Below are 8,798 nucleotides of genomic sequence, written 5' to 3'. Positions count from 1 at the left end.
TCCCTAAGGGTGGATTCATAAAAACTGATGGAGGAGTGAAAAAGGCTGGGAAACTTGCTTTGGAGAGATTGATTTCAGTGGGTTTGTGCCTCTCTGAATTCACTCCTATGCAGACATGCTGTCTGGACAGGCTGCATATGGGTGTTTGGCTCTAAATGTGACTGTCTGGACTTTTCACCCTTTCACTCCCCATTCCAGCTGCCTTGCTTTCGCAGGCATCCATCCCTGGTCTGTACACTTGATTCCAAGGTGAGGCATCCTTTGCAGCCAGATGTGCCTGCGGCTGTCAGGCAGCTGGAGGAGTCAGTCTGGGGAAGTGGCTGTTTGCCTGGGTTGTGTGAGCAAGTGAGACTCCTACTTCTGGGACTGCAGCACTAGGGGAAAGCAGAACAAGCTGCAGCTGAGTTAATAGAGTGTCTAGATAATGAGGTGACCCAAGCAATATCACTTTCATCCTCACTCTGCCCTGTGTGATCACAGAGCAGGAGTTTGCAGAGCTCTGATTGGCAGCTCAAAGTGCTGTGCATAAGCAGATTAGGGCTATCAAAGGGCCCTGCGATAAGCTCGTTTTCACTAACGATTTTTGGGCTTGCTATTATGCAAAGAGCATTAAAAGGGGGGAAAAAGACGTTTCCGTTAGCACCGTCTGTCTGGGATTTGCTAGCTATGTGGGGTGAGCAGTTGGCAAAGGCAGCCAGCCTTCCCTGCAGGGAGGGCGACAGCATGCACAGCAGCTGAGAGCCTGAGATGGCCATTAGAAAGGGAGCTCAGGCAGGGAAGAGCAACTCTGCTCACTATTGGAACGACCTTCTCTTTGAAGAAAGCTCAGCTTGATTAACATACCAATTGCAGGGATTCCTCCACCTTGTTAAGTGAACTAATGGTGTCTTAGTGCTGTACATTAGAGAGGTATGAAAATGGAGAGAGCATTCTCTCCATTCAGAGCATGCAGTTTAAGTGTCTGAACACTGCGAACAAATTCTGAGTGTGGGGATTTGTATACCTATTTCATATAACTTTTGTATTTATAGTCAAAGGTTGAAGCAACTGTCTTGCCACTTAATTCCATCAGTTGATGCTCTTATCCTTGAACACACTTACTGGCCCCTTCTTGAGATGATTTCTGATCACACTTTATTCTATGAGAAAAATCTTTAGCAGTTACTACTGGGCTATTCAGTGAGGGTGACAAACTACCCGCTGAACAGTCCCAAGGTAGAGTGGATTTTTGGGTATTAGGGGTCTCAAAGTCAAGTAGGTCTTCCAGAAAGCTGTGCTTTAGGTTGGCAGAAGTTTTGTGCATAATGCACAACTTCCAGGCAGAAATTCCTTGGTCTGCGCTTAGCAACACCTCACTTTAGGTGGTTGGATCCATCCCCTTTGGCCTTAGAATTTACTAGTCTGGAACGAGTGTTGCTCTTGGCTTAAAGTTGGTCTCTTTCCTACACTCTTGCATCTAGTTGCCCTGAGAAAGGCTGTTAGATATTGGAGGTTGACATGTTCAGGTGGGACACAAACTGCAGGAGCAGTCAAACACCTGCTATTTCTGGCCCTGACAAATCAGTCAAAGATAAGGCAGGAGGCACATCATCACTAACAGGCTGGAGAAGGACACCTGTATTGTTGCTGATGAGCTTTTCTTGTGGCAGCCCTCCTCAGGAGTGGGAGGGATTCTTGTCCAGGAAGGCCAGAGGGATGCAATGCCCCTTTGAACCCTTCCAGCAGCACAGTTCAGATCCCTTCTGGACTGCCTTTCCTGATAAGCCGCTTGCTTAGTTGCTGGGCACCCTGCAAACAGTACAAGTGATGCTGCTTTGAGGCCTGAGGAGCATGGGGGAGTTTTCCAGGAGCCTGCAGTGCCTCAGGCAAGCAATGTGATGCAGGAGAAGAGCATCAGCTCTGCACCCATCAGACCTCAACATTAAAATGCTGTTCTCACTTGAAATAGGAGGGTGGGTCTCGAGGCTGCCTTTTCCCTAGCTTAAGGAGTAGGTGGGCTGGATGTGTGCACAGGGCTGCTGTGAGCCAGCCGGGGAGGCTGATGTGAGTACCCTGGAGGCAGCAGAGGTTTGCATAGTGTGGACGTGGGGACATTTGTGTGTGGGTACATGCAAGGCACCTAGTCTGCTCTTTGCTGGCCCCGGGAAGGACACTTCACTCCTTGTGCATTTTAAGTTTATCCTGCTCATGTTATCAAGTTTTATTTTGCTTTCTTTAAGTGTTAATCTGAGTTTTTGCCTTGCAAATCATGTTTGTGACTCTTACCCAGTCAACAGCCGACGTTTGACCTGCCAACACTACTAGCCAGAGCTGCCTTTGGAGGAGGAGCTCACTGCTGTACCCCAAAGCATGCTGTGGAGGTCCAAAGCCAGAGCAAGTCTCCTCTGTGAAGGGCCTCTTTGCAGACAGTGGCAAAGGAAAAGTTTTCCAAGCTCCTTATGTCTCACCCGTCCCCTCTGAGGGATGCCACCAGGCCCTGTGTTTACTTTGTACCCTTCTTGAATTCACTTTTGGTGTTGCTTTGGTGCTATATCTTTGTACTTACTGTCTTCCCTGCCACTTCTCTGCTGATTAACCCAGAGAGTGTGAGAATTCATTTCCTACCCCTGCTTCCTTCCAGTGTATCAGACGGCAGGGCCAAGCCCACTCTGCCTCCCTCACATAAGCAACTGTTTGCTTCCATGTATTGCTTTAACTTCTCTTTCCTCCAGTTTAGCTGCCATAGCAGTAGCCTGACTCTGCTCAGGCATCATCTCTTCCAGCTCCATCACTGCCCATTCTTCCTCCATCTTTTCTCTATCCAGGCACCCCAGTCCAGGCATCAGGGGTGGGCTCTGCTCCTCGAGTACAGAAGTGGGCACTGGGGGCAGCCTGTGACTGCATCTGCACGCAAGTGGGCCTTGTTCCCAGCAAGCAGAGGTCGCCAGGGGCATTGGGAGGTTCCACTGTCCCCAGCTTTCCCAGATCTTCTCCCACTGCCAATTTGTGCCCAGTAAAGCCAAGGCATAATTGCTGGGTGCTTTAATTATGAGTTCCCTGCTGCCATCTGGAGTAATTAAGGTTGTGTTCACGTTTGCACAGGCGGGTTTGTCTCTGTGCCCAAGAAGGCTGGCGCTGGTGCACTGATGGCCCCAAAGACTGCAGCATGGGGAAGGGCACCGGTCTCTGTTCAGGCATTTCTGAGTGCAGTGATGAATAGCAGCAGCCTTTCACCTGCTGTGGCAAAGCAAGATACCTGGTACTCCATTATTGCTTGACCAGACAGCTTCCCAGCCTTAGAGCAGCTCTGCACTTTTTTTCAGTGATGGTGCCCTGCCCTCTCTGCTTAGGGGTGTTGCCTTCTGTGCAAGCACCCTGAGATGCACCCATATCCCTTGTTCTTCTCCCAACCAGTTGAGCTCTCTTCCTTCTCCTGGCTTCCAACCTTGTCTTCTGTGCAAGCACGGTATCTGCAGCATCCCTGGACAGTGAGGCCAAATGAGAGGGGGCTGCTGCTGCCATGCTGCTGGGGCCCTGTTGAAACAGGACAGCAGTTCAGCAAGGCTGGAGAAGGCAATGAACAAGGCAGGTGTCCTGGAGATGCTCTGCTTTGTTATCATCACTAACAGGCTGGAGAAGGACACCTGTATTGTTGCTGATGAGCGTTTCTTGTGGCAGCCCTCCTCAGGAGTGTTGTCTCTCTTTCCCCATCCCCTGGGCTTGTTTCACTGCTCTTACCCATTGATGATGTGTGGAGGGAACTGCTGCTCACCCTGATGAGAAGCATCCATTGCCCAGATCCCATTCCTCCTGCTGTGGCCAGTTAACATTGCTGGGGCTTAAAAGCTAAAGCAATCTGCATGTGTCCACCCTGGGAGGGGACAAGACCTGCATACCTTCCACTGTGCAGTTCCATAGGTCAGAAAGCTACTGAGGCAGGTAGCCAGTTTGGCAGGCATGAAGCAGTCAGTCCCAGGTGGTAGGCACACATGCAGAGCAGCACAACCATGTTATCTCCTGTTTCCACATGGTGCCAAGCTCCCACCTGGGCCAGGGTGCTGCTCACACCTGATGGTTGTGATTTCAAGCCCTGCTTGGACACACTCCAGCCAACCTCAGCAACATGTTTTCCCTACCCTCTTTTGTTTCCTCCACTTGTCTAGGAATGGGTTTTTGCAAGCCTTCATACAATCAGTCTGGTGTGTGAGCTTCCCCTTCTGCCACTTTTGCCTTCTGCAGCTTCCTACCTCTTCTGGTTTCCATCTGCTTCAGATCTTCACTGAAAGCATCTTTCATCTCCCTACCAGTGTCTCTCCCCCCCATCCCTTACTATCATATGTTGTGTTTGGTAAAGTGAGTGTCCAGAACTGCTTTAGGAAGAAGTGTTCTCTGATGCAGAGCAGCACTTCTGTTTCCATGCTGCTCCTCAGGCTATCAAATACCAATTGCCCCTAGTACCATCTTTGATGATCTGCAAAGGATTGTCCAGGAGACTACTGGCTGAATTTCCATGTGTATGTTCAGTGCTCAGTTGGCTGGGTAAAAGTTCCCTGTGCATTTTGGTTTGTCCTTCCACTCATTTCCCTTCATCTTCCCACTTCATTTATTTATCCCCAGCCCCCTCTGCCCCACCCCAAGAAGTCGAGTGTATAAGCACCAGCTCCACTACCATCCGGGTAAGTTGGGTGCCACCGCCTGCCCAAAGCCGCAATGGGGTCATCACCCAGTACTCCATTGCATACCAGGCAGTGGAAGGAGATGACAACACCAAGCATGTGGTGGATGGCATTGGACGGGAGCACTCCAGCTGGGAGATCAAGGACCTGGAGAAATGGACCGAGTACAAGGTGTGGGTACGGGCTCACACCGATGTGGGGCCAGGACCGGAGAGCATCCCTGTGCTCGTGCGCACTGACGAGGATGGTAGGTGTCACTGAACAGCTCCATCAGCTACCACCTTGGGGTAACCAGGACTCTCCTAGCGAGTTGCTGGAAAAGGGGGGAAAGGGAGTGGGGTTATTGGCCTAGGAGTGCTTTTCAAGTAGAACCAGAAGCTTTCTTGGTCAACCGATCCAGGCAGTGGGTCTCCATGGTTGCCCTGGAATCGGGTAGGGGAATTGCTCTGCTGGCCCTTGTTCTGATACTATGATTGCCTCCAGACTGTGGATCCAGATGTCCTGGCATGGTTCCACAAGGGTCCTCTGTGTTAGTGTTGCTTTCTGCTTACATGGAAGGCATTACACTGCTTTGCTATTTCTGGGTTTCTAGTGTTTGGTAGTGGTGGTGGTTTCCATTTTACTGAAGGTAACGCGAGTTCTCTCAGCCAAAAGCTTCTTTCACATTAAGAGATTAGGACTTAAAGTTTACTTGTTGACCTGAAATCCAGCAAACTAAAGAAGGGGAAAATAAATCCATTTGAAACTTGTAGGTATTGCAGGAAAGCTGCTTCTTGGCCCAGCTTCCAGGCAAGCCACAGCTTATATAAATCTGCTCTTCCACTCAAGAGTCAGAATATCACACGTACAGAACACTTTACTGGATACGACAGCTTTAAAGAGAAATTGCTTTGTATTAGCAGGGCTGTCAGTTATGTCATCGTGACTTAAACCATTTCCTTTCAAAGTGCCAGAGCTCAGGGTGACAGTAGGAGCTTCTGTGGCTTCATGCTGACCCCAGAAGCTGCAGATTTAATGGGAAAAGAAAGAGATGCAGCATCCAGGAAAAGAGAGGATGATCTCTGCATTGCCCAGTCAGCATAGCAAATTGAAACCAGACATGTTACAGTTTCCCTAAATGGGCTGCCACTGTCCCCATGTCTCCAAGGCTCTGGAAGTGGCGTCTGGGAATGCTCACTGACTGCATTCCTGGGCTGGCAAACATCTGTGTGTGTCCTGCTGCTTGTATTGTTTGCTTCAGTTCTCATTCAGCATAGTTGTAGCCCAGGGGAAGCTGCTATCCCAGAAATGTCTGGACAAGCTCTCTCAGTTTGTTTTGGGGCATTGTGGTTGGACATTCCAGCTCAGCTGTCAGGAGTGATTTCATATCCCTCTAACATGCTGATGTTTAGTGGATACCCATGACAAAGGAATGCAAAATGCTAAACTGTGATCTGAAAACAAATCAGACTTTTCCTTTTTGGGTCTCAGATGCAGCACATAGTCCTCAGAATGGGGTAGGATACCGTTCCTTGAAACACTGTGGTCTGTTCACATTCACATCTTTTCATGTCCTTGTAACATCCCCGTTTAATGTCCTGCCAAGGCCTCCCACCTTCTCTTGCCAGCAGAGCTTGACACAGCTTCTGTGTGGTTCTTAGGGAGGATCTTGTTTTTTGCTTAGACTCCCAACTGTGGGTGTGGGCAGGTGTCATGCTAGGGCAGGAGAGCCCTGTGGCTTCTGCAAGGTCACTGCACTAAGTGAATTGTGGATTACAGTGTAGGCTGCTCCAGCCAGAAGGTGGTAACCGTTCAAGCACAGCCCCCTCTATTCCCATACCTTGAGCTGGCCTCATGGTGCTAAAGTGCTCCATTCCTCCTTTCTCTATTTTATTTAATTATCTACAATTAAGAAGGACATCTGGGGAAAATAATTAATTGCCCCGTGTCTTAAAAACTGTGCTTTCCTACTGGGTAGCTGTTTCTTCCTATTTAGTTGGTTGAAATAGCAATATTCATTATGTCTGCTTGTCAGCTATCCATCCCTAAGTATCTAATAGAGATTCTTTCTTGCTGTATTGAGAATTGGAATGTATGGGGTTCCAAACCTCTGGATTTTCCCAGGCATTGGAGGGCAGAAGGGATCCTTTGGTAGAGGTACTGGGATGAAGCTCAGGTCCTTTACTTGGATACCAGCCACTCACATAGCAGGAGTATCCTCTGCAGGGAGTGCACACCACTGCTTCTAGCTGCTTCAGCTGGAAGGAGCTTTCCAGGAGCAACTAAGGAGCTAATTTTTTAGCATTGACATTTTTGTCACAGTCAATGCAAGAGCAAAAAGTAATAAGGAGGTAATTTTTCCAAATGGTAAATAGGGTATAAATATATTTTTAAACGGGCCTCACCTTGCAAGAAAATTGATATTTTCTGGGCAGTGTAATTTTTCATTTTATTATCAAAAAGCATTCAGCTAGCCGTGCATGAAATACAGTCCCCAGAGCTGTCACAATCCCCACAGGCCCCTTTATCTGGCTGAGTTCAGTGACTGCTGTCTCTGAGCTCTGGGTTATTGTTTTAGGATGGTGCTTTTCCCCCTCATTAACCTCTTGCTGTCACAGGGGAATAGCGTGTGTGCACTCTGGCTGGTGGCAGGTACCAGGGCTCCCTGCAAGGCAGGCTCAGCACCCATTCATGCTACCCGAGGCTTGAGGACTGTGTTTGCATGTACACAGAGGGATCTGAAAGGAGCTGTTGTGACAAGCAGGTTGCAAGGAAGGCTTCAAAACCTCTGCCGCAGGGCAGCCTGAGCTGCAGGTGGTTACCGTATTCTTTGTGTTCTGCCATAATCTTGCATTCTTCCTTGCTCCTCTACTGCTGGAAATGAGAGATAGATGGACCTTGAGTCTGGTCCAGCACAGCGGCTTTGTTAGGAGTGCTCCTGCCTATCATAGTTGTGCTTTTTCCTACTGAGAGTAGCAAAAGTGCTTGGATGCTGGCAAAGGGTCAGGGATAAGGTCATGCTGGAAAACTGCAGCACAACCTCCTGGATGGGTACAGGGAACTTGTGCCAGCAGGGATGTCCTTGCAATGAGGTAGAGAGAAGGTAGCAAACAATTGAGAGGTAGCTGACAGCAGCTGTGTGGTACCTGCTAACTGTCTGTCCTGTGTGTGTTACAGTGCCCAGTGCCCCACCGCGAAAGGTGGAGGTAGAGTCTGTGAATTCAACTGCCATCCGGGTGAGCTGGAAGCTGCCCATCTCCAACAAGCAGCACGGGCAGATCCGTGGGTACCAGGTTACGTACGTGAAGCTGGAGAACAACGAGCCCCGAGGTCAGCCAGTGATCAAGGACGTCATGCTGTCAGAAGCACAGGTACAGTGTGGGCATCATGGGCTGGTGGGCACAGCACCTTCTCTCTCTGCAGAGGGCCAGGCTGGCTGGATCCAAGCATTTCTTGGCCTCCTAATGTGACTCCACAGTATGGGACTAAGCTGTGCCTCAGCAAGGCAAACAGTTTCTCTCTAAACTGTGACTTACAAATGGGTAAAAAGTTTAATTAGGAGACGATTGCTGTAGGAAAGGTGATGTATTGGATGATGCTCCTCTCTTACTTCCTCTCCAACGTGTACCTGTTTCTGCCTGTCACATCCTGTGCAGACTCCAGCTGGAGCAAATCATAATTTTGTCAGTCAGGTTATAAACTGTCAGAGTTTTAAATGGGCCTCGAGTCTGCTTCTTTTGTACTGCTGACTACGTTCAGGTCGAAACTTCTCTTTTGGCAGAGACCACAGGGTGCTGCCTGTTTGTGGGGCGTGGGAGAAGCTCTGCACTATTGTGTGGGCACAGTGTGCCAGGCAGTACGGCCCCTCTTTGGGTCAGCAGACTCTCCCTTCATTGACTTGACTTTTCATTGCCTCTTGAAAACGAACCAGAGGTGAAGCCAACTGAGTCTGGGAAAGGCTAGAGGAGAAAAAAAAATCGAGGTGCCTGCCCACATCACCTGTAAATGACTTTGCCCTCTGGAATCCCTGTGCAACAGTTGCTCATATTTATGTGATCTCCTGGATACCTCACCAGCTGTGAGCTGAGGCCCTGTTCCCAGACAGTGCTACAGGCTTGGTTATGCACTTTACTCAGCCCAGCAATGCAAAGTTGCCTCTTTCCC

General features: G+C 49.3%; 1 protein-coding gene across 1 annotated transcript in view; it reads left to right on the top strand.

Moving 5' to 3' along the window:
- PTPRF (protein tyrosine phosphatase, receptor type, F) overlaps positions 1-8,798 on the top strand; it is a 257,488-nt gene that overhangs the window by 190,306 nt on the left and 58,384 nt on the right. Inside the window, exons 10-11 of the mRNA XM_010006576.1 lie at positions 4,597-4,902; positions 7,812-8,005. Coding sequence (XP_010004878.1) covers positions 4,597-4,902; positions 7,812-8,005 — 500 coding nt within the window. The remainder of the gene's footprint in view (positions 1-4,596; positions 4,903-7,811; positions 8,006-8,798) is intronic.

The sequence above is a fragment of the Chaetura pelagica genome, unplaced genomic scaffold (genome assembly GCF_000747805.2).
Source record: "Chaetura pelagica isolate M959 unplaced genomic scaffold, ChaPel_1.0 scaffold69, whole genome shotgun sequence".
Lineage (NCBI taxonomy): Eukaryota > Metazoa > Chordata > Aves > Apodiformes > Apodidae > Chaetura > Chaetura pelagica.
Note: the sequence above shows the minus strand (reverse complement) of the source record. Positions and strands in the feature narration are given on the sequence as shown.